The sequence below is a fragment of the Hippichthys cyanospilos genome, chromosome 14, assembly GCF_059441005.1.
Source record: "Hippichthys cyanospilos isolate Australia breed blue-spotted pipefish chromosome 14, RoL_Hcya_1.0, whole genome shotgun sequence".
NCBI classification, from domain to species: Eukaryota; Metazoa; Chordata; class Actinopteri; order Syngnathiformes; family Syngnathidae; genus Hippichthys; species Hippichthys cyanospilos.
This window is the reverse complement of record NC_142382.1, coordinates 10,994,890-11,019,799: the sequence shown is the minus strand read 5'-3', so window position 1 is coordinate 11,019,799 and position 24,910 is coordinate 10,994,890. Positions and strand designations below refer to the sequence as shown.

General features: G+C 39.9%; 1 protein-coding gene across 6 annotated transcripts in view; it reads left to right on the top strand.

Annotated features, from left to right (window-relative positions):
- LOC148412945 (ryanodine receptor 3) overlaps window positions 1–24,910 on the top strand; it is a 103,133-nt gene that overhangs the window by 31,116 nt on the left and 47,107 nt on the right. For 5 of the 6 annotated variants that reach the window (XM_088433317.1, XM_088433313.1, XM_088433314.1 and 2 more), the window contains exons 10-37: window positions 984–1,058; window positions 1,553–1,709; window positions 2,566–2,730; window positions 3,039–3,160; window positions 3,733–3,913; window positions 6,545–6,680; window positions 7,424–7,519; window positions 7,695–7,813; window positions 7,932–8,065; window positions 9,602–9,843; window positions 9,960–10,152; window positions 11,958–12,174; window positions 12,272–12,376; window positions 13,947–14,050; window positions 14,738–14,821; window positions 14,933–15,092; window positions 15,506–15,653; window positions 15,834–16,036; window positions 17,294–17,468; window positions 17,688–17,896; window positions 17,982–18,181; window positions 19,077–19,143; window positions 19,221–19,381; window positions 19,454–19,619; window positions 20,086–20,172; window positions 20,910–21,136; window positions 22,241–23,048; window positions 23,144–23,344. In XM_088433317.1, coding sequence (XP_088289443.1) covers window positions 984–1,058; window positions 1,553–1,709; window positions 2,566–2,730; window positions 3,039–3,160; window positions 3,733–3,913; window positions 6,545–6,680; window positions 7,424–7,519; window positions 7,695–7,813; window positions 7,932–8,065; window positions 9,602–9,843; window positions 9,960–10,152; window positions 11,958–12,174; window positions 12,272–12,376; window positions 13,947–14,050; window positions 14,738–14,821; window positions 14,933–15,092; window positions 15,506–15,653; window positions 15,834–16,036; window positions 17,294–17,468; window positions 17,688–17,896; window positions 17,982–18,181; window positions 19,077–19,143; window positions 19,221–19,381; window positions 19,454–19,619; window positions 20,086–20,172; window positions 20,910–21,136; window positions 22,241–23,048; window positions 23,144–23,344 — 4,942 coding nt within the window. The remainder of the gene's footprint in view (window positions 1–983; window positions 1,059–1,552; window positions 1,710–2,565; window positions 2,731–3,038; window positions 3,161–3,732; window positions 3,914–6,544; window positions 6,681–7,423; window positions 7,520–7,694; window positions 7,814–7,931; window positions 8,066–9,601; window positions 9,844–9,959; window positions 10,153–11,957; window positions 12,175–12,271; window positions 12,377–13,946; window positions 14,051–14,737; window positions 14,822–14,932; window positions 15,093–15,505; window positions 15,654–15,833; window positions 16,037–17,293; window positions 17,469–17,687; window positions 17,897–17,981; window positions 18,182–19,076; window positions 19,144–19,220; window positions 19,382–19,453; window positions 19,620–20,085; window positions 20,173–20,909; window positions 21,137–22,240; window positions 23,049–23,143; window positions 23,345–24,910) is intronic. The other variant, XM_088433316.1, reaches the window with a different exon arrangement.

Here is a 24,910-nt window from a genome sequence, read left to right as displayed (position 1 = left end):
TGGTCATTTAAAAAGTGCCTTATAGATTTTTTTTTTAAACCTAACAATACATCACTGCGTTTAGAAAAAAACATGCCTTAAAAGTTAAACCAAAACTTTACAATATTAGGACTGTCTTGTCTTTTTTATTTTCAGTTTTATCTGCCTGCTGCTGACACAGATAAGTTTGATGCAAGGGATGAGGAATATGGCACATTGATTTGGAAGTGGGTCAAAGCCACAGTCTTGATCCAGGACCGCCCTCAACCCTGTCAAATTCCTTTATTGATGAACTAAAATAGAGACTGTCAGCCAGGCTGTCACATACAACCAAAGCGGAGTCATAAGGTTGACAGCTAGAGGCATTAAATTGATATTATTTCACTTGGACCAAAATCCTTGGCGTCACCTCTGAACTTCAATGACCTACGACTTCACAAACGTGAAGGACAAATGGACACAACTGAAACCATCACATCTTGTGGAAAGTTTCTCAGTAGAATACTTATGCCAGGTCTTCCGATGCTAACGCACTGTATTATGGTGCTTGTGAATGCGTCTTGCTCCGAGGCACACATTCACACAGACATGCGTAGACCGAGTCTATTTTTAGAGCCGAGCATGGCAATTGTGGGAGGCAGGACTGAATAGTAATTTCCATTTTTGGCTTCTCCTCCTTTCGTGCCCTTGAAATTGCACAAAAGAAGCACGCCTCATACATTGCTCTCTTAGATGTCACTTGGAGTGATGAGCCAAGTCTTTGGTGCTATTCACTGATAGAGGCTTATCTGGGGACGCGTGTGTCTGTCTTTGAACGTACTAGTCGAAGAGTCAATACATGCCAGGCTTTATTGTTCATGGTTTTGTGTCAAGCATCCTCCTGTGATTATCAGTACAAGAGATGAAAGCAAAAGGGATGGTTGTCTCTCATAGAATGAATGACCTTGACTGTATAACTGGTGTGTGGATATTTCAACCAGTTCATTCTTCTCTTCTGTTGACAGGATAGTCAACTATGAGATAGGTAAAGCCGGTGCCAAAGCCAGATCCTTATGGCGGCTGGAGCCACTTCGGATCAGGTGTGTTGAACTACTCAGCTCCTCTCCTCAGCTCTGGTTTTTTTTTTTTTTTTTTTTGGTTGCTTTTTGTCAATCATAAATTTTCTTGGGAGTTTGCATGTTCTCTCCATGATCAAAAGGGTCTTATTTGGGCAATCTGGTCATTTCCCACATGCATGGTAGGTGTATTGGACACCTCAAATTGCCCTGAGTTGTGTTTGTCTCTGTGTGCCTTGTGATTGGCATGATGTCCCCTGCCTACTGCTCAAAAACGGCTGGGATAAGCACCAGCGACCCGAGCTCCTCCCATTTTCTGTGTATAATCAAGCAGCATAATGAGCCAAATTTTTCATCCATTTGCTAATTATTCTACCTAATCACACGACACTCTTGATAATTAACAGCCGGCAGTAATACTCAGATCAACTAATTAGTGGATATTAGACTGTCAGGGTTTTTAGAATGCAAATGATCCACATTCTTGCGACACCTTTGCGTGTGTATTTAAATTTTAGCTGGAGCGGGAGCCACATTCGCTGGGGTCAACCTTTTCGGTTGCGACACCTGACCACCGGTCACTACCTGGCTCTGACTGAGGACAGGGGCTTGGTGCTGCAGGACCGTGAGAGGTCCGACACTATCTCAACTGCCTTCTGCTTCAGAGCTTCTAAGGTAAGGTCATGCAAACGTTCTTTTTTTTTTGCCCTGCAAGTTAGCCCATGTCTTAGTGCATCAACTGTCACACACTTCTTTATTAAGGAAGCTCCCCTGAGAAACAGCCACAAGGGTTCACCCATGACTAAAAGAACAAAATCACAATTTTTTCAAGGGCAATGAAAATTAAGAGAGTGATTGCACTAGCAGCAACTAGCATCCAGGTTAATGTTGCACAACTTTCTGACTGACTAAACCCACCATTTGCGTATTCTTTTTGTCAGAGGATTTAATGACTGGACCAAAATAGTGACCTTTCCAATTTAGGTTTCAAGCATGAGTGCAAGTGAAGTTACTGTATATGTCTGTGGACCCTTGACGCCACTTGAAACGGTCATTTGGGTAAGGTAATTCTTTCGTTTGGGTAATGAAATTCTTTTACTATCCACCAACTCTAAAAAAGTGGATCTCCGTTATCATAATTCCAATAATGTACTTGTTCCCAATGTCTTCTTTTGACAAGATCAATAGACAAACAGCACTCACTACGGTGGTTTACAGTATCAATTAAATCATTTTGGATTCTTCAAAAGTGTTTTTATTACTACTATTACTACTATTACTTTTATTACCTAACATATTTCCGAGAGAGTAAAACATAAGGGCAGTTGTTAATATGATGCAGTAAAATTCTACACCACTACAAACACATTACAATCAAAACACACATTAATACGAGTATTGCTGCATCGACAGAATTTTTGAATTGTGTAACATAATACTGTATTGTGCAAGTAAGCCATAATGTTGACTGGTTGGTGCATAAACAATGTTCGCTTTGACACGTTCATTTTCTCTCTCCTTCCCTGTACAGGAGAAGCTTGAGCAGAGCCCCAAGCGGGACATTGAGGGAATGGGTGTAGCAGAGATTAAATATGGAGACTCGCTCAGCTTCATAATGCACGTGGCCACGGGGTTGTGGCTTTCCTATCAGGCACCTGATGTCAAATCTGCACGTTTGGGTCCTCTCAAGAGACGGGTGAGTGCAGGCACTACAGCGCTCACCATTCTGCAGAGAAACAAGCAGACCAAATGAATAAATAAATGAGATTCTGTAGAGAAGATAATTATCTGCAGGGTAATGAGTTGATTAAAATGTCTATTAGATTTGATCTCAGCCTTGACTAAATGTAAAACTTCCCATCATTTAGGGTACATAGAGGCGTGAATGATGGTAATTGACGATAACATACATCCTCATTTGAACAAAAACGGACAGCTGACTGACGTCCCCAACTTTAAATAGCTTTTTGTCATCATGACGTTCATTTCTCCCTCTGCCCGAAGGCATGTCTACATTCCGAAGGTCACATGGACGACGGTTTGACTCTGCAGCGCTGTCAGCATGAGGAATCTCGAGCAGCGCGCATCATCCGCAACACCACTCTCCTCTTTAACAGATTCATCAGGTATGCGGGCTGAATCTTCTTTGCATCGTAATCAACAAGTAAAACCAATTGCATATGTGCTCTTTAATGCAGGTTTGTACACATTAGCCTGGTTATGAGCCGTAGGAATTCATCCAACAAATGCTGGCTCAGTACCCCGAGTCATTATGTAACATTCCTCCAGATTGTAAAAATAGGGTTAAGCGGTGAAGTGCCACAGCATTAAAGAGCTCGGTCAGTGGTCCATTCATGCGTTTCCAAATGCAGCCTGTGTTTTGTCCACAATAATTGCCTACCTTTATTTGTCATCAAGCTTGTATCCAATGCGTGGAATTGGACGCACTCATGGTGAGAACATGTGAGAGTATTTCAGCCTCCCCGAGGCGGTGACACACACATCACCTCTCACCCCTCCCATGTTCACAACAGGACCTATTTTTAGCCAGTCAGCGGGAATCAGCGTTTCAGCTCGGATGCCCCTGTGGTCTTAAACATCATGTTTGTTATCATGGCCTATTGTCATGTTTGCGGACATCAATAATCCGTGGTAATATTTTGTCCCGCGATTCTGTATGTCTGTGTCTCGTTGTTAGGGATCTGGATTGTCTGGGTTTGAAGAACAAAGCACTTGTAGCTCTGCCCATTGAGGAGGTACTCCAAACCCTCAATGACCTCATCACCTACTTCAAACTCCCCGACGCTGAGCTGGAACACGAAGAGAGGCAGATCAAGCTACGTTCCCTCAAAAACAGACAGAATCTTTTCAAACAGGAAGTGAGTTTAAAAAAACCTGGATATTTTTAATGTACAAATACATATACAGTTTTACTAAACACCTTTTCATTAACTCATCCGCTTTTATTGAAAAAAAAATCAATTTAAACCAGGATGGCAGTGAATGTGAATGTGTGGCAGTGATTATAGTGTATCCTATTCATCGATGCATTTTCTTTAACAGTGGTCTTTTAACATGTTTTTCAATAATGTGGAGTATTTTTTTTTTCAGCCAAGTGCTGACAAACCATCAAAAAACACTTTTGGATGGAAACAAAATAGTACTGTGACTATGACAAAATTTCACAATGAGTTGTTTCATGTTCCAAATACTTTGCTCTCAACTTGAAAAACAGAATTTTTGTGTTCCTGTCACCATGTCATGGCATTAAAAAGCAATAAATCAGAATTACTGATAGCTGCAGAAACTCAAATTTCAAATTTCAATTTTCAAATGCCCCTTTAAGATGGCGTACATAAAAACTTAAAACAGAGTATACCGTTTGTATAAACCTTGACTCAATAAAGATACGTAGAAAGTATTGCAAAGAAGACATTATAACAAAATTCAGCATTGCTTCATGTTTCCATTTATTTGCTCTCAATTTGAATCAAAATAAGTACAGTTCTTGTCATGATATTAAAAAGTTTTAAGTTGGATTTGCTGATACCTGCAGAAAGCTGTTAAAATTTGATATACCCCTAGAGGTACTCATATCTCCTTTTTGAGAATCACTCTTCTCTAGGGCTTGCCGTCATTAGGTTGGCGGGTGGATCAGAACCTATTCAAGCGGACGTGGGTGAGAGATGGGACTCACCCTGAATTGGTCTCTAGCCAATAGCAAGTCACATGTGCAGTGAGTTTCAGTTAACATCTTGTGTGATTAGAGGCAGTGCATTATGAGGCGTCAGCAGCTACAGTGAGTCTGCCATGAATGCACCGAGGCATTGTGCGCAGCCCCCAGCAACCAAATTGCTATCATCAATTACCAAATGTCAGCGGCATCCTGAGTGGGGGAGGACAATAACGTTAAGTGCCCAAGCTCTTTTTTTCCTCTGACTGGCTGCAACAACCAAATAATCATATCGCCATCTGAAAATTATTAAAAATGTATTTGTGTACAATGTAAAAATTGAGCATATTTCATCATCTTCTGTCCCGTTTACCTGTTGAGTAATCTTTGATTCGCCCCTTCTACTTCACACCCACAAAGTCAATTTGTCACTCGAGACAGCTGACTCTGGAATTTTCTCTGCATTATAAATCATCAGCAATTTCCATTTGGTGCGTTTAGCATAGCTGATCACTGGAGATAAGCCCGTACAGCATAAATCAGCATGACACCAACACCGGAGGGGATAGGAGTCAAACCAAAGGGGGATCACCTTTGTAATAGCAATGCCACCTAATAGCTGTGAATCTGTGAGGAGTGTTACGTAGGGTGGCCAGGTGTCCTTGTTTTAACCAAGACAGTCCCCATTTTCAACCTTATGTCCTAGGTCCAAACTGATTTTGTCAGCACCAGTTATGTCCTAATTTTACAGAATTTGGGTTCCAACATCCCCTTTCAACAAGCCATTAGTTTGGGCCATGTATACAATGATACGATAAACCAATGAAAAAGGAATTTAAACTTTTTACTTTTACATTCATATCATACTGTAACTATAGCCACTTCCTGTTTCCGAATTATGGGAAATGACGTCACACCATATAGCGAGCTGAGCTCTCTGGTGGCGTGTTTCCAATTTGGGACAGCGGGGTACTGTATGTTATTCCAGCTGACTTTCAGTATTATGAACACCTTCTTGAAAAAGAAGACAACGCTCATGCCGTTGTCTGGAGGTGCGTTCAATGACTCACGCAACAGGGCATTCCAAATATCAAGAGAGTACTCTGTGAGTACATTTTAGAGGGTACCTGGAAACATTTTATTATTTATTTGATTAACCAAAATCAGCCTCATGTCCACTAAAGTTGCAGGAGCAAGGGATACAAATTTTACCATTACCTTAAAATAATAAAACAACTACCATAGTGTCTCTTGTTAGATTTGTTTTAAGTAGTTTCTGATGAGACTTTATTGCATTTTTAAAATTCAGCAAACTTGCCGTGTCCCAGTTTTTAATTTGGAAAATCTGGTCACCCTTGTATTATCCATCCATCCTTTTCTTCATCGCTTGTCCTCACATGGGTCGCAGGCTTGCTGGTGCCTATCTTGTGCAGCAGGTGGGGTCACCCTGAGCTGGTTGCCAGCCAATCACAGGGCACTCTGAGACGAACCACCATTCACGCTCATAAACGCTACTAAGTGCAATTTGGAGAGTCATATTCAATTACCATGCATGTTTTGGAGATTGTGGGAGGAAACCAGAGTACCCAGAGAAATCCACACGGGCATAGGGATAACATGAAAACTCCCAAACTGGAAGGAAGGGGCCAGAATTGAACCCACAACCTCTGCATGTGAGGCAGACATGCTAACCAGTCTTCCACTTTCTTCCACATTTTTACAAAACAACACATACATTTCATACTTGATTGATTGCTTGATCACCGATTGGCTATAGTTTTATTTAAAGAAAGTGTTACAGAATTGCTATTTCTGACAACACATTTTTGGTTTTTAGGGCATGCTGACACTCGTCTCCAACTGCATAGACCGTTTGAATGTCTATAACAGTATGGCCCATTTTGGGGAGTGTGCTGGGCCAGAGGCCGGAGCAGCCTGGAAAGACATCCTCAACCTGCTTTATGAGTTGTTGGGTAAGCTACGATAACACAATGTGCATACGCAATTCCTTGCTGTGATTAATGGCTTCGTCCGCCTAGGGCTGTGCTGACATGCAATTTAACCCTCGACTTACTGACTATGCACACTAGGGATTGATTTCTGAGGTTGTGAGCAGTCAGAAGGGTCAACTTGCACACTCATAAATGTTCTGCTCATCTTTGATGCCTCATAAATTCAGTGACCTGACATGGAGAGGTGACCCTGTTTTCTTCTAGACGACAAATTGATGGGAATATTCCTCTGGTTAACCAACAAACAGAAAAAAAATGTGGAAAATGGAATGATTCATTTGTTATCAGTTCTAGATGTTGCGCTCTACAGGAGATCATGTGGGCAACATAAATTCTAAACGCAGTATGAGTCTCGTTTCCTCATGCTGAAGTCGCTCCTCACCGTTAACTTGCGTCCTTCGTAGGCTTATTTACACTTAGCTATTTCACTTACAGTGTTGTATTAGTGTTCCAGCCATGTCTCGTCCTTCCATTCTGTCCGCCTCCTCCTCCTCCACACCTGCTCCTGTGCAGCGTTAAGTGGATTTAGAATGCCCCCTCTATTTGTGCCTGTCTGCTTTTTGCTCATCCGTACAAGTATGTTTTTACACGGCTTATCTGCTGGCCATCGTTTATTTTTTTAAGCTGTCTGGTTTGCCTTTATTTGTCCGCCCGCCATTATTTGTCATTCTAATAAGTATGCATTCTTTCTTTTTGTCATGCAGCGGCGTTAATCAGAGGAAACAGGAACAACTGCACTCAGTTTTCCAACAACTTGGATTGGCTTGTAAGCAAACTGGAGAGACTGGAGTCGTCTTCGGGTAAGCTCATTGTCATTCTTGCACATATGATATATCCTTGTACGCTGCATTATTAAACATCCTGAATTAAAGATCCTATAGTTTTCTCTGAGAGATACACACATTCTTAATGTAAAAGGTGCACTCATCGGTACTTTGTGAAATCTTTTGCCTACAAATTGATAAATACTCCCAGGCATTCTAGAAGTTCTGCACTGTATTCTAATTGAGAGCCCAGAGGCTCTCAATATGATCCAGAGAGGACACATCAAGTCCATCATATCGCTGCTATACAAACATGGACGGAACCACAAGGTCAGTAGCACATATTTCAAATACCAGATGACATTCTGTAGGTAGAGTTACTGCACTGTTATTTATGATATTGCTGTTCCCTCTTTCTCCCTGGCCCCCTCTTCTCCCCTGCCTTTAGATTCTCGATGTGCTTTGCTCGTTGTGCGTGTGCAATGGTGTTGCTGTGCGAACCAATCAAAACCTCATTTGCGATCACTTGCTGCCCAAGAGAGACCTGCTGCTACAAACACAACTGGTCAATGACGTCCAAAGGTTAGAAAGCCAGTACTTTTACACTGTCAAAATTAAACGTTTAACATGGTCAAACAATTTAAAAATGGATCATCGTATCACTTTATCAATCATAAATGTCTAAAATATGCGTAATATCATGTCTCAAAATAAGTGTCACCAAAAAATTAGCGGTAGCCCCAGAAATCGGTTTCACCAATTATCACTACAAGAAATGTGGAAATGTTTTAAAAAACCTATGTTGAAAATTGAAGAGGAAGTCAGCCATCTTGGTTTTATTGTTAACTTCAGTTTAATTATGTTGAAGAAGCGCTGCTAAGTAAGAAACAACAACATCACACGACACACAAAACGTGTGCTGTGAAGGCCAACTTCAAAATAAAGACACCAAATATTACATGGACGTCAAAGCAATTGCCGTAGTTGCTTTTATTTTGGAATTGGTCTTCGCAGCGGTGATTGCTATAAGCTGGCTTTACTCCTCCTTGGGTCCTTTTTGTTATTGCCATCAGAACACACCAACATCAAACCACTGCCATTAAAAAAAAAAAAAAAAAAAATACATACACAAAGGACGCTAAGAAACGGCTAGCCAATTACACTGTCATTGTACGATATGGCACAAGTCTCCAGCACAAGTCTTAGTGCTAGCTCTATGGTGCTTAAATGCAGTCAGGCATTTCCAATTCAGACTTAATAAAGGTCCATCTGTCCATTAAATGTTAAGAACTACAAATGTCATAGCAATGTAGTCTTAGAGTAGCATTTATGGTCCACATCTTGTTTTTGTAGAAAAGGCACATTTCTTGCTATTCAAAACTGAATAAATATAAAAAAGGACCTTTTCATTATCTCCATTAGACATTCTGTTTTACAAAACAGGCTGGAGTCGATCATGACAATTGTTTGAACATCTATATATTAAAGCAGAACACATTTTGAAAATTCCAATTTGCTTTTAATTTGAAAAGCAAAATAGTTTCTGTAGCGGAAGACATTATCAATCAAATAATTTTTAATCTAAAATTAAAAATTGATATGAAACATAGACCCACAAAACAGAATCGAAACGGATCGTTAGACAGTCGAATGTCCCCCACCCCTCAGACTAAATAAAACTAATAATTTGGATTTTAGTAAGTCACTAAGTGTTTCTAAACTCAGTATTCTGCTTTATAACAGTCTCAATTTGAGCATTTTACAAAAATGGCATACATTTTCCATGAGTAGTTAATGTGCTGAGTTAGCTGACATTTTGTCCCATGATCCAATATATAGAAAGCCCCAAGTTTAATATCCTTCATCACTTATGAATAATCTGTGCAATAAAAAGACTAGATCAAGTGACATTATTTTATGAGTTTAAATGTAATCTCTTCATTTTCTTTCAACAATTTAAGGGGTCTCCTTTGTTGTGCCCTAAAGCGTTAAATTTTTTAGAACTTCACAAAATGAATAAAGCATTAAATATATTGTACTAAAGGCAGACATTTAATTAGCTCTAGGAAAGCATATTTTACAATAGAATTAGTGAGTACGTTTTTCCTCCATTGCCAGTATGAGACCGAACATCTTCCTGGGAGTGAGCGAGGGCTCAGCTCAGTACAAGAAGTGGTACTACGAGCTGATGATTGACCAGGTGGACCACTTCGTGACCAGTGAACCATCTCACCTGCGTGTGGGCTGGGCCAACACCAAGGGCTACGCTCCTTACCCTGGAGGGGGTGAGGGCTGGGGGGGAAACGGCGTGGGAGATGACCTCTATTCCTATGGTTTTGATGGCCTGCACCTCTGGTCAGGTAAGAAAATCGCGTCTGCGTTTGTGTGACTCACCTGATGCATGCAAGATTAGTCGTCTAGACAGAGCCAAAAACCCCGCGGGGACAACGTCAGTGTGTGCTTGTATCTTTCTTAGGACGCATCCCCCGGGCGGTTGCCTCACTGCACCAGCACATCCTGACCTCAGATGATGTGGTTAGCTGTTGTCTCGACCTCGGCGCTCCAAGCATTTCTTTCCGTATCAACGGACAGCCCGTTCAGGGCATGTTCGAAAACTTCAACACAGATGGACTCTTCTTTCCCGTCGTTAGCTTCTCTGCGGGTGTCAAGTGAGTTTTTAATATTTGTTTGTGTCACATTCGAGATGAGGCGGACAGACGCACACTCCACTCAAACAAATCCTTGCATTTTTGAGAGGCATCTAATCCACCCACCCACTCCAAAGGCATGCATGCACAAATGCATTGTGGAAGCCTCAAGATTGGAGACTGGTGAAATTGGTTGGCTGGCCTGCTTTTGCCTCTGTTGCTGTGGCGACCACAGATAGTGTGATTGACTTGCATAAATGCAATTTCAAGCTCAGGCAGGTTTTCATGAAGCCTGGCAGTTTTTTATTTTATTTTTTTGCACTGCTGATTTAACTCTTTGAAGCCCCGCAAGACACAGTATGTTGCTTTTGTGGTAGTTTTTCATATAGCAGGTTTGTTTTTTGGTTGGAACCATTACGCAAGCAAGACCTCAGGAACAGTGCTTTCCCTCACCGTCAGTCTTATGGTATCAAATACAAGATATGATAAATTTTAACTTCATTTAGATTATTTTCTTGATGTATTAGTTTAAAATTGTGATTGTAGGTCTCAGTGACGCACATTTTGACTGGGGCAAAGTGTAGTATTTCTCAAATATCTACTGTCAAATATCTATTGGTGTCAATATCTAATACTCAAAAATGGACACCTTATTATTATAATTTTTTTGACATACTTCTTAATGGTGCTGAAACATTTAAAATAGTGCTGCTTGACAGATTAAAAACAATTAAGATTAACTAATCAAAATCTGTAATTAATTAATCATTTAATCTCTTTTTAATTTTCTTAAAATATTTTGAGAACAAAAATCTAAGCCTCAACCAGTTTTTATTTATTTATTTATTTTAGATACATTGTATAATTGTGGCAGGTGAAAAGATTGCTATACAGCCTCATAAACATGGCTTCGTCATTTATTTACTATAACAGACTTTAACAAATGCAATTGTAATAATTTATCTTCAGCTATACAATGAAATTGGAACCGGGATTTTTTCATCCACACAAACAGGACTAGTATCTTAATATCGGATGATAACATTTTCATATTCTTAAAGATTACTGAGACTGGAACAATCGTGATTTTGTTACAATTTTTATTTTAGGCATTTAAAAAATGTATTTGAACATTTCACTTGTATTAAAAAAGGAAATATGCAGCTATAGCAATTTAATGATGAAATTGTGAATATTCTTAGATTCAAAGCGAATATCAAAATAAATTTATTTTAAATGGAAAATAACATATTTCATTGTTTTTCCCTGACCCAAGTCCATGCCACACAGTCAGGTTTTTTGACTCTGGGGTAGCCTTGCCTGCCACATGCTCCACCGTGCTGCAGGAATTCAACATCATCATTGTATATTGCCCACTGCCCAGGAGTACCAACTGTGATGAATCAAAGCAGAAAGGAAAATTGGCTGCCCTTGTTATTTCTTTCACACCGTATGATTTCCAGATGCAGCATTTAATTTGGGAAGTGACATGCTTGCAAATGAACCCGCTGACCCACTGAACAGGGTGAAAGTCTTTGCCGTTTGTGGCATTTCCGCTCTTCAATAATTGAGGGCTGCAGCCATAAATGACTCATTTGCGTCAGCGCTTTTACGTCACCACTATTACTCCAATCTTTATTTTGGGCTGCCTCAGGAGTGCTTCTTAACTGTGATGACGGAGAATTTGTTTTTAATACTCTGGAGTTCAACTCGTCCCACTTTAAGTGTCACTGAAGCAGATTATGAGACTTCAAAGTAAGCTACATCTGCTTCCCTGTTGGCATTTCCTTCCATTCGAAGAAATTAATGCTTTTTGGTGTCAACAGGGTAAGGTTCCTGTTGGGTGGTCGTCATGGCGACTTTAAATTCCTGCCGCCATCAAGTTACGCCCCCTGTTACGAGGCCCTGCTGCCCAAAGAGAAGCTGAGGGTGGAGCCAGTGAAGGAATACAAGAGGGATGTGGACGGGGTCCGAGATTTGCTTGGCACCACCCTCATCTTGTCACAGGCCTCTTTCATTCCCACACCTGTTGAAACAAGCCAGGTAATAGGCGCAGATGCAGCCTCATCGCAACTACAACTTTATTATATGTACTGTATGTAAAGGTGATAAGAGTAAGTCACATGGTTTGTGTCCTCAGATTGTTATGCCGCCTCATTTGGAGAAAGTTCGGGACAAGCTGGCAGAGAACATCCATGAATTGTGGGGCATGAATAAAATTGAACTGGGCTGGTCCTATGGCAAGGTGAGAACATTACTTTTAGCCGTTTATGATGGCAACGAAAAATCACCATCAAGATAAAAAAAATATATATATCCATGCATTTTGCCATGTTTTTGAGAAATTAACCTTTAAATTAGACATGTAGTATTTAGTATTTAGTATTCAATTGCTCACAAAGGCCTGTACGTCATCTTGCTTTTTCTCTCATAATTCGCTGTACTCACCAAAAAGAGGGTAAGTGGAAAGAAAAATTACATTCTCCATGCACAGCGCTTTTCATATCATCTGAAGCTTCCTCACACTTTATTTGTAGGTTAATCCAACCATGCTGTCTGTGTTTCTTTGTACAATCAGTCACAAATGACTGTTGTTTCACCCAAGGGCACAACAGGATCTCTGAGTTTTAGTACAGTGATAAATCAAGCAGATATCTATTATCGTTTAATTTAATTATGCAGTTTATCAAAGATTAGAATTTCCATGGGAATTTTTTTTGACACAGTTAGATTATGTTGGAGTATTGATCAAGGTACTGAAGCGATTACATGTTTATTTATGTTCTTAAAAAAATAAAAACCAAGGGTGTGATTAAAAAAAAAACAATTGGACAATTAGTTTAAAAGATTTCAGTGCATACAATCCAATCATTTCACAGGAAATACCACATTTTACAGTACTGACTAGTTCAATCAAACGTAATGTAAAAGACAACAAGAAATTTACTGTAGAGCCGTATATCAAACTGAATCATAATCACACTGAATCAAACCAAATTGAATCATTGCACTTTTGAAATGAACCATGTGTATCAACTCACCTTTAGTTGGTGATATGCACACCCCTACAGTATACATATATGTACACACGTGCTATATACGTATTTATATGCATTTGCATATACTGTATGCACGTGTGTTTGTGTATAGAGAATGCACAATCAAATACTTTATATTATTAAATACATTTTGCTCCAGTATGTTTCTCTCTAGATTTATTGCACAATGAGTAATAGAAAATAACATAGTGTACCTGTTTTGCCCTAATAGGAAGAAATAAGGACTCAAATGACAAGTGTTTAATATGTGTATAATTTCAACACATGAACATCCTCCCTCTATTATTACTAGAGAATATTATTTCATGAGGAAATCATTTGTAATCTGTGTTTAAGATGTGAAAAACTGCTTCTAAAGTGACTTCTTGTATAGTTGCTGAACTGTTTCTCAAAGAGCTGGCTGGTGTTCATCACATACACACACAAACACAACTGCATATCTATGCATGCTTTTTTTGGTTAACGTCAACCATTGCCATGCAGCATTGCCAATAAGGGATTTTGGCATCAGGTGCAGCCTCATGAGAGGCAATACATCTCTCGCTTTGTATTCCAGTCATGCAACGAGAGGATGTGTTACCTCCGTCTTCCATAACATGTTCACTAGAGCAGCCTGTTACTTCATCAGTAACAGCCTGTGGTAGACACATTTCTCTTGACTTGTCAACCAACAGCGACAAGATGTGTTTTGTTTTTAGTAGCAAATGCTGCAGGGTTAGAGATTCAATTGATATTCATGTTGTATTCTCTTCATAGATCAGGGATGATAATAAGCGGCAGCATCCATGCCTGGTGGATTTCTCCAAGCTGCCCGACACGGAAAAAAACTACAACCTGCAGATGTCGACAGAAACTCTCAAGTATGGCGACCACCATGGATTCATTTACTCCACGTTCTTACTACTTGCTTTTCCCAGAGATAACAACATAGCCCAACTCACTTGTGCTTTATTTTCATAGACAGCGCACCTGGGTGAAGTGTAATAAAATTCATCATTTTTATTGCGGGCTCAAATATATTTAAGTAAATTCATTTCATTTAAAGCGTTACTCTTTATCTTCCCTTTTACTGCGTTCATTTAAGAGTGCTTGGGGTGATATGAATTCTCCATTTGCACTGTTGCACATCCAAACAAGGTCAGACGTTCTCTGCCCCTTAACCGCGCTCCACACAGCACTTAAATTGGCTTCTAAAAGTCCCACTGAGACCTATTACAAGTACATAAATACTCTTTACGTGATGCACAGAACAGCAGAGTTTTCCATAATTATTCCTGACGTGTAGTCAGAGCTGACACATTGGGGTAAGAGTGTTGCTCTCTGGATGACGTCTATGAAATAAATATCTTTTTACAGTGTCCCCTCAGAGGGTGTGAAGACAATTTCACACCCACTGCAGTCCTTTGGATATTTCCTTGACTTTTATTGTGGATAATACGCACACTTTAATACCTTACCTCACCCTACCAAGCGTTTGCTATATTGCATTGAAGGCAGAGGTGATGCTTCGGATTAAACATGATCTGTGCTTTGTTTTCCCTACGCAGAACCCTGCTGGCACTGGGCTGTCGAGTAGTTCAGGTCAATTCAAACGCTGATGAATCACTTAAGAAGATTAAACTCCCAAAGAAGTAAGAGTACTTATTTTTCATGTTCTGGTCTAACGCTATAGTCATTTGTTCATTTTAAATGAATCATTTACACAAAATTACTTTGGCTCTTGACTCTCTGTCTCTTTTTAGCTTTATGATGTCCAGTGGTTACAAGCCATCGCCTCTGGACTTGTCTGACATGAAACTGACACCAGGTCAAGAGTTGCTGGTGGACAAATTGGCAGAGAATGCACACAATGTGTGGGCCAAAGACCGCATCAAGCAGGGGTGGACCTATGGTATTCAGCAGGTACACTGCCTGTATGTGCTCATGTATAGTAGAATGGAGGCAGAATTGTAAACAAGAAAAGTGCAGTAAAAATGTTTTTTAAGTGTGTGTGAGACTTAAATAACATTAATCCCTATTTTTTTAAATCAATTTCATAAAATTAACTGATGCTCAGTTGTATGTAAAGCTCACCGTACTTGACCTGAGTCAAACATGAATGGTCAGCGCATGTACTACAGTGCATGGAAAACAGTGACCAGGAATTTGCACCTGTAATGTTAAATGGGGATTAACATGGTGCAATCTTGTTTGTAGAATGCTCCCAGGAGCAATGAAGCGTGTGTTATGATAGCGGAATATGACATTAAAATTATACACAATGGTTGCATGCCTAAGCCTGTGTTTGTTCTGTTGCCTCACTGTGCTGTTTACAGGATCTGAAAAGTAAACGTAACCCTCGCCTGGTTCCTTACTCGCTGCTGGATGAGCGTACCAAGAAATCAAACCGCGACAGCCTGCGTGAAGCCATTCGCACGCTGATTGGTTATGGTTACAATGTAGAGCCCTCTGATCAAGAAGGTGGTGGGTTATATCTTAAAATGCAGGTCACGTGGATAAAATAATTGAGGAGACCAAAGGCCATTTTCATTGCCTATTGGTGCCAGGTGCCCCAATACTTTTATCCATGCAGTGGCTGCTACTTTAGAAGATTCTGTTTCACCTTAAAAGCCCTTCTCTAATTATGTTACTATCCATTCCCAGGACAAACGGTTGAGCGTCTCAGCATCGACAAAATTCGATTTTTCAGAGTAGAACGGACATATGCAGTGAAGACTGGGAAATGGTACTTTGAATTCGAGGCCGTCACAGGAGGAGACATGAGGGTCGGCTGGGCAAGACCTGGGTGTAAGCCAGATGTGGAGCTTGGCACCGATCAGCTGGCTTTTGTCTTTGACGGATACAGGGTAATCATACATTCTTACCTTTTTAGAACAGCACACTATGTGTGTTTGGCGGTCATATTACTTTCGGACAAAAACTCCGGTGGTACAGTGTACTTTTTCAAGCCAGAAGTCATAGACTGACGTGTTATTTAATTTAATGTATGTTTAACAGACATAGCCTATCATCTTTACAACATAACACTGCTACTTTGGTTTCTGTCAAACGCCTTGCGATTGAAGTATGATCTTATGAAGGGAGTTTTCTTTATACATTTTCCAAAGTTCAAACACTCAAGCAGCAGCGGTTTACAGTGAAAAATGTGACCAAAGACACCCATATGTGCTCTCTACATTTAGTTGGGCAGAATAGGCCAAAAGCTGAAAAAAAAAAAACCTATGATTGCATCGTCTGCTCTCTCAGCAAAAAAGTAGCCACTAAACAGCATGGGTGTCGTGTTTAATGATTCTAAGTTCAAGTGGAGAGGTACTTTTTGAAGACGTGATTGTTTTTCATTGGTAGAAATTGCAGAGATGGTAATGCAAGTTTTTGTTTGGCTTTTTACACTGCCTCAGCTAGAATGAGACTATAGTCAGATAAAAGAAAATACATTACGAACATAACCTAACAGTCCCAAGTATGGTTTGAGGCTTCAAATGATAATTGCGACTTTAATATGATTATTTCTCTTGACAATTTGAAACATGAGATTGCCAACTGAACCTGTCTTGTACATAGCTATTGCACAGTAAATGTAACTTTTCTACTCGAATCGTTTTCTTTCCACACACTTTTAAGCCTCTACATGTCAGCCTCACATGTTTAACCTATTCTGTACGATGTTTGTCAATTGAAACATGTTGATATTTTATGCCTGGGGAAGTCATCTTCTTTCTTTTGTGCAAAAAAGCTTGCCTTATACATCTTAATGAGCAAATGTGCCATCATTTGAGATCAACTTCATTTATCTGCTTCCACTCCTCAAAGGAAGTTCTCAACAACAGTCTGATCAATAAAATAAAATATAATGTACCAGTCATCAAACTGTTTTTTTTAGGGAACACTTTTCAAACTTTTATTGTTACTTTGTTCTTGAGCAACAGCTATTGATTTTGAATCATCAAAATGCCTAGACTGTTTGGGATTAAAGGTAATATCGATATGCGCCTCAGCAGTTTTGTTTTTAACTTCTTTTTTGTGCAATACTGTCACTTTGAAAATGATGCTTTCAGCAAGTCACCTTTGCATGTTTTTGTCCTGCCTTCTTGACGCGTACACAGGGCCACTGTCTGAACATGGGCGGCCGTCTATTTGGGCGGTGTTGGCATAGTGGCGATGTGGTTGGCTGTATGATCAACATGGAAGACAAATCTATGATCTTCACCCTCAATGGAGAGATACTGATCACCACCAAAGGCTCTGAACTTTGCTTCACTGATTTTGACACCGAGGATGGTAAGGAACTTTGTGTGTTTGTGAATTTAGATTCAGTGAGCACCATTTGTGAAAGGTCGACTGATATTTTCAGATATCTTTTTGTCTTTGAATGCAGCCGTTGCATGCTCGGTGTATTTAGTCTGGCTCACGCTGTAGATATGAATCAACGCTAAGGGGATTTGTATAGAAAAAAGTTAACACATTTAACCTTCATTTACTGTCTCGCTTGCTCTGCAGGGTTCATCCCGGTGTGCAGCCTGGGCTTAGCTCAAGTGGGCCGAATGAATCTTGGCAAAGACGCTAGCACCTTTAAGTACTACACCATGTGTGGCCTTCAAGAGGGATTTGAGCCCTTCGCTGTCAACATGAACAGAGAGCTCACCATGTGGTTCAGCAAGCGTCTGCCAACGTTTGTCAACGTGCCAAAGGATAACAATCACATCACAGTATGACCACATTCTGAAATACCTTTTTGCATCAGTGTTGGTCTTTGTGCAGATGACCAATGATGACCAATGTGATTTTTCTCAGGTGACAAGGATTGATGGGACTGTCGACAGCCCGCCGTGTCTCAAGGTGACTCACAAGACATTTGGCACCCAGAACAGTAACACAGACATGGTGTTTTGTCGTCTCAGTATGCCTGTGGAGTTTCACTCCTTTTTCAAGACAAGCCCTGTTATCGACATCAACGGAGTGCAAGACGATGACACCCTCAAAGTCAAACACAGGTGCTTATTCTTGGAACGTGGGTCTTTTTGTATTAATTCCTAACTAACCAATCGCAGCAGACATTGTGTAAATCAGCTGTTCTCAAATAGGGGAATGGGAGAGTTTAGCAGGGTTTCTGCAGGAATCCCAAAAACATTGTATGCTTGCATATTGTTAAGTTTTATGTGGCTGCACAATTTTATTTACTGACACAATTTTCCAAATAATAATAATAATACCCCTGAGGGAATGTGAAAACACTTCCTACGTACCCCACATGAGATTTTAATTGGGTTTTCTGCAAGTATCAGCAAACTCCAATTTCATGCTTTTTAATGCCGTGACAGGCAAAATACAATTTTATTTTCAAATTAAGAGCAAATTAAGTGGAACATTTAGCTATATAGTGACTCTTTTGCAAAATGTTATATTCTATTTTTAGTTCAATTTTACACAGATTGTCATGAGTGATGCAATTTTTTGGCAGATGAACCTGTCTGGACTCGCTGAATAAAGTACTGAATGCCCAGATACCACAACTACCTCACCTTTTTTTGTGTGTGTGGTTGGATTTTCCTTTCATCCATCTATCTATTTCCTAGAGCCGCTTATCCCCACTAAGATCGCAGGCCTGCTGGCGCCTATCCCCGCAGCCTGTGGGCAGCGGGTGGAGAATGCACTTGACTGACCTTCTCCAATCAGTTCCCCCCCAAATTTTAAAGCACATATTGTCCAATGCACGTCCTAAGGGTATAGCCATTTAAAATTCTGGCTGAACTAAAGCACTTTTAACTAACAAATAAAGTTGGGCAATTCAGTGCTCACTGCTTAGCTGTATAATATTGCACAAGTCACTTTGTTTCAAGTCGGTTATTTTTACTGCACTCAACAAACTTTGAAATGATTTTTTGATAGATATCCACTGCGCTCCGTGCGGCACGGTGATGAAAGTAGACGAGTTGACTACAGCGGCATTACGATGGTAATGAACGTCATGGATTACCATTCATAGTCAATCCCTTTGTCACAACATTTTCACTATTCGATTTTCCCTTCCAGTACTACCACTCTGTGAGAGTGTTCGCTGGTCAAGACCCCGCTTGTATTTGGGTCGGCTGGGTTACCCCTGACTACCATTATTATAGCAACAACTTTGCCCTGAGCAAGACTAGAACAGTGACTGTGACCTTGGGTGATGAGCGAGGGCGGGTCCATGAGAGGTGAGAGTTCAGAGTGATAATTAGACTTGAGTCTTCAATTGGGATGAGTCAACGACGCCTGCCTTTTGATAGTGTCAAGAGGAGTAACTGCTACATGGTGTGGGGTGGCGATGTGACAAACGCTACTCATGGCTCAAGTCGGAGCAATGTTGACCTGGAAATCGGCTGTCTCACCGACCTGGCCACTGGCTTGGTGACGTTCACTGTCAATGGCAAGGAGATATCTACATCCTACCAGGTAATTCATTGATTAAAAAGCATTTTACAATTTTGATCCAGCACCACAGAATGATCCCAATTAATCTAAGAATGATAATAATTCCCCGTTCAATCGTTCTCCCATCCATCTGGTTGCAGTTTTGTGATGATGACCTTGTCAGGAAGTTTCTTTCCTGTCTTTGAATATTTTTCTAACATAGTCATGACATTTGCATTGTTGAATGTCAGACATTTGACAACTTCTCTGTTTGGCTTAGAAGATTCTTTTGAGGGCTTTAATCTTCTTATGTTCAGTGGCGTCACCCAGCGCTGAGTCATCCTCACTAGCTCATTCATGATGCATAGCACACACACACACACACACACACACACACCACACAAAATGATGACGTTTTATGATGCCACATTAAGGTGCTTTGCGCAAGCCGTGTATTTCATAACGTATGTGCTTTTTTGTGTTGTGACTGGTTTTGTTACCGTTTCAGGTGGAACCAAACAGCAAGCTTTTCCCTGCTGTATTCGTGCAACCCACCAGCCCTAACCTCTTTCAATTTGAACTCTCCAAAATAAAGGTACACTTTGTGACCCTATCATTTTTTTGGGGGCCACAACAGGATCAAAATTACATTTCCAGTAGTTCAGTTTATTTCTGTGACCAGCGCAACTCAGTATAAAACACCACTAAATCCAATAAAGTAATCTCAAAGACTGGGTGTTCATAGTCAGTCCTTGAGAGCCACTACCCTGCATGTTTCCGTCCTCCAACACAGAAGCCTGGTAATGATCCCGATCATTTGAATCAGGGGTTTTGGAGGATGGGAATATCAAAAACAAGTATCAGGTTTACACACCCCTGCTCTAAGAACAACCATGGCACCCATCCAGTGTTTCGAAAACTTTGATTAAAAAGGTTTTGCGCAGTGCTCACTTGACCTCTCATGTGCTTATTGTACCGTACTTTTGTGATTTGTAGACCAGGTAGCGGTTACTGTAAATTAGTATGGAACAAGCAAATGAACATTTGGTAACAATCACAGCCTTTGTGATTGCAAAAATAAAAAAAGAGGAGAGAAAAGAGGAGAAAATAAAACAAACAAAAAAATAGTAGTTACCATACTCGACTGAGGCAGTCACAAGATGGGTACTTGTGCCTTTTGCTTGTTGGAAAAAGGGTAGACTCACAGATTAAGTCATACTTTAACAAGGTCATTTGTTCATTAATGTTGAAATAATTTTTAGTTTTAAAGTGGGAAATATCATGGACCTTCCATTCACAAATGTCACTAATTTTCTTAACGACCTTCTACAGAATGCCATGCCACTATCGTCAGCCATTTTTAAGAGCGAACTTAAGAACCCGGTGCCTCAGTGTCCACCTCGCCTTGACGTCCAGACCATCAACGCGGTTTTGTGGAGCCGCATGCCCAACACCTTTCTGAAAGTAGAAACAGCGAGGGTCAGTGAGAGACATGGATGGTTGGTCCAGTGTGTGGAGCCTCTGCAGATGATGGCAGTTCATATACCTGAGGAGAACAGGTAGATTTTAAGAGATTTTAGAACTTTCAACATAGTCAAGCAAAATATTTTAGTCCTTGCCAGAAAAAAATGCATTCTGATTCCTGTTATCTCATTCACTGCCACTGATGGCTTTAGACATCAAAGGTCAATTCTGACTACGCTGGCAGTGATTAAATGAACTTAGTCAATTCAATTGACAGCAATATGAATCAAACATTTAATTTGACTGGGTGACAACAATAAAGTTAAGCCGAATAACGCTTACCGTTTTTATTTTTTATTTTTTAACTTTAAGGCATACATTACTTAAAACCCCTTAATTTTCTCAAAAATCTAAAGTGTGCTTTAGCAGAGGTGTGCCTTATATATGAATGTTGAATTAAAGTTGAGTGAAGTTTAACTCATTTGCTGTCCAGGTTTGTTTCCATTTATGTACAGTAATGCACCTTATAACCCAGGGCACACTATACTGTTTATGTAAATTTCCATAATAGACCTGTTCAGTGAGCCTGCACTTTATAATCTTGTGTGCCTTATAATTAATACAATCTGGACATTTGTGGTGATGTACATTTATATAAATTACAATCCAGTTTCTGAATATTTGTTGGTAATTTCACGAGTGCTGTAATGAGATTAAAAGAAATCAAGACATTAATTCAGATCTGTGATTAATCGATCAAATTAACATGTGTAAATTCCTTGGAAAGACCCTTGACCATTTTTTTAGATGTGATGTACAGTATATTGTGTATTGCATATTGTGTTATTGTGCCAGATAAAAAAAGACACATTCATCTCAAACTTAGAATTTACAACATAAGCCTATGCTAGGCTATGTCAAACACAATGACAGCCAATCAGTGTCATTTCAGTGTGTGATGGGCCTTTGTTTTCCAACCTTCAACAACTTAAACACAAGAAGAAAATTGCATGAGAATGGGTCTAATCTGCCTACAAAAAGCGTAGTTTGAAACTAACGTGATTAAATAAAATAAGTGTTATTAATTGATAAGGCAACCCTAATTTTAACTGACTGTTATCAAATTATGATGACAAATAAATAGTTGAATTCAAATTTTCCAGAATGATTTTCAACGTAACTATTTTATCTATTCAAAGGTGTGTGGACATCATGGAACTGTCCGAGCAGGAGGACATGAGGAAGTTCCATTACCACACCCTAAAGCTGTACTGCGCTCTGTGCGCTTTGGGCAACACCCGTGTGGCCCACGCCCTCTGCAGTCACCTGGATCAGTCCCAGCTTTTGTATACCATTGACAACCAGTACCTGTCCGGCATGTTACGGGAAGGATTCTACAATCTTCTCATCAGCATCCATCTGGAGACAGCCAAAGGCGCTCGACTCATGATGAAAGATGAGTTCATTATCCCGGTCACAGCCGAGACGCGCTCCATCCGTCTGTTCTCCAACGCTTCCAGAAAGCACTCGCCACCAGGGGTGGGACTCAGCACGTCGCTCAAACCTCGCCTCAACTTTGCACCTCCTTGCTTCATCAACACAAAACGGGAACATTATCTGTACAGTCCCCAGATCCCACTGGATGCTTTAAAAGCAAAATCCATTTCAATGTTGACGGAGGCGGTCCAAGGCGGTGGCCATTATATCCGTGATCCTGTCGGAGGAGGTGTAGAGTATCAGTTCGTGCCAATCTTGAAGCTCATCAGCACGCTGCTAACCATGGGCGTCCTCGGCAGTGAGGACGTCCACAAGATCTTACTCCTCATTGACCCTAATGTATTTCGGGAGACACACGACGAAGGTCCCGTTGGTACAACTGAGAAAGAAGGACTAACAAGGTCCGAGGAGAAGGCGGTGGAAGCAGGAGAAGAAGAGGCAGCCAAAGAGGCCAAACAGCTTATGAAAGGACTTCTGGAGAAACGGCTGCCTGAACCTGTCAAACGCCTGGTAACACCACATACACATAAACAGATGAGTTTAAACAATATAAACAATCCCTGGATTTACAAAACACTGACTCACGCTGATTATGTACTCCACAGATGTGTGAGCTGCTCCACTACTTCTGCGACTGTGAGCTCAAGCATCGCATCGAAGCCATTGTGTCTTTTTCAGACAACTTTGTCTCCAAACTACAGTACAACCAAAAGTTCAGGTACAACGAACTGATGCTCGCCCTGAATATGTCCGCTGCTGTAACAGCAAAGAAGACCAAGGAGTTTCGCTCGCCTCCCCAAGAACAGGTGTGGGAACAAGACACTGCAGTGCTCATACAATGATCATGATAAAAATAACGCTTTTCTGCAAAATACCAATTTATTATAGCAACAGTCAAAGATTTAGAAACGCCCTCAAATTCCGTGGTTTTTTTTTGTGGATAGTAAATATATTCTTTTTTTTGCAAGGGAAAACTACTATTTTTTCCAGAATTAATGTCTTTTTCATATACAACTTATATAAAAAATACAACTTGCTGTTGACTAAATTTGACAACACACATATTCAGGGCTCAGAATGTTGCGAATGTTACGTGACCAAAACGTAAACAGGCGAGCCATCGTTTGTCTTTCCCTGAGCCTTTTAGCACGTCATTTTTAGTCAACAGCAAGTGGACAATGTATTTTGAAGGTATTAATTGGATATAGAAATTTAGTTAATCAAATAAATTTAGACCCAATATTAGTTTTTTTTGCAATATTAGCAACATTTTCGACCTTCAAATCTTCTGATGAAACATCAACCTACAATAGAGTGAATGGTCATCTTGCCCTGGGGTCAGGGGGTTCTGTATTGCTTTTACTGGCACTGATAGGAATTTAAACGAGGATGGCAGGAACAAAAAAAATTACAAAATTGGTGACTGCAATACGGCATAGCTCATGTCCACTTTACACATTAGTTACAAAGATGGCCGTCGATTCGAACGCCATTACAGCTGTGACGGTGAAGACTGCAAAAACCTTTGTCCATACTGTCCACCAAACAGAAACTGAAAGTTCTTAAGTGTTGATTATTTATTTATAACTTTGCAGAATTTTAGAGTAATATTTAAATCGGTAAAATATTTTTGGAAATATTTAGTAACTTAAAAACTGTTAATTAAAACAGAATATTTTCAAATTTAGATTCTTCATAGTCACCTTTTGCCCACAAAAAATATCCTGTTTCCATTAAATTTTCTTTATTCATATACAAACATTGATAGTACATGCTTGTTTATTAATCTAACATATATCATTTTTTTTGAGGAAAAGAGTAGAGCATGTCAGTTGACCACATTAGTTCGCAAAAGAAAACTGAAAACTCTTTTAGTGGCAGATAACAGCTTTGCACAGCTTGGTTTTTTCTCAGTCAGTTTTATGAAAGAATTTTTATGAATTATGCTTTATGACTTGGAATGACTTTCAGTTCACATTTGTTTATAATCAAGCGATAGTAGCTTGAATTTCTTGACCTTTTAATGGGTTTGAGACCATTTGAGGATTTTTCCAAAATTCTGACACTGTAAGTTGCTAGTTAGAAACCCGCTGATTTTACTACTACTGATTGTGCCATGCATAAATTAAATATCTTTTCTCTAAGTGTGTAAACAATAGATGAATACAAATAGCTTTTCAAAATGTTCAGATGCAAAATGTATTATTTAACAATTTGTCTTTTTGCACTTGCAAAGAGATTTTCATGCAAAATGTCTAATACAATAAATCATAAAACACAGACAGTCTGCCGCCTCTCCGGTGCTCTAACTAAATGATTCATGAGCAACATTTTACATAACTTATGTAATTTAGCCCCAACAATTTGATTCC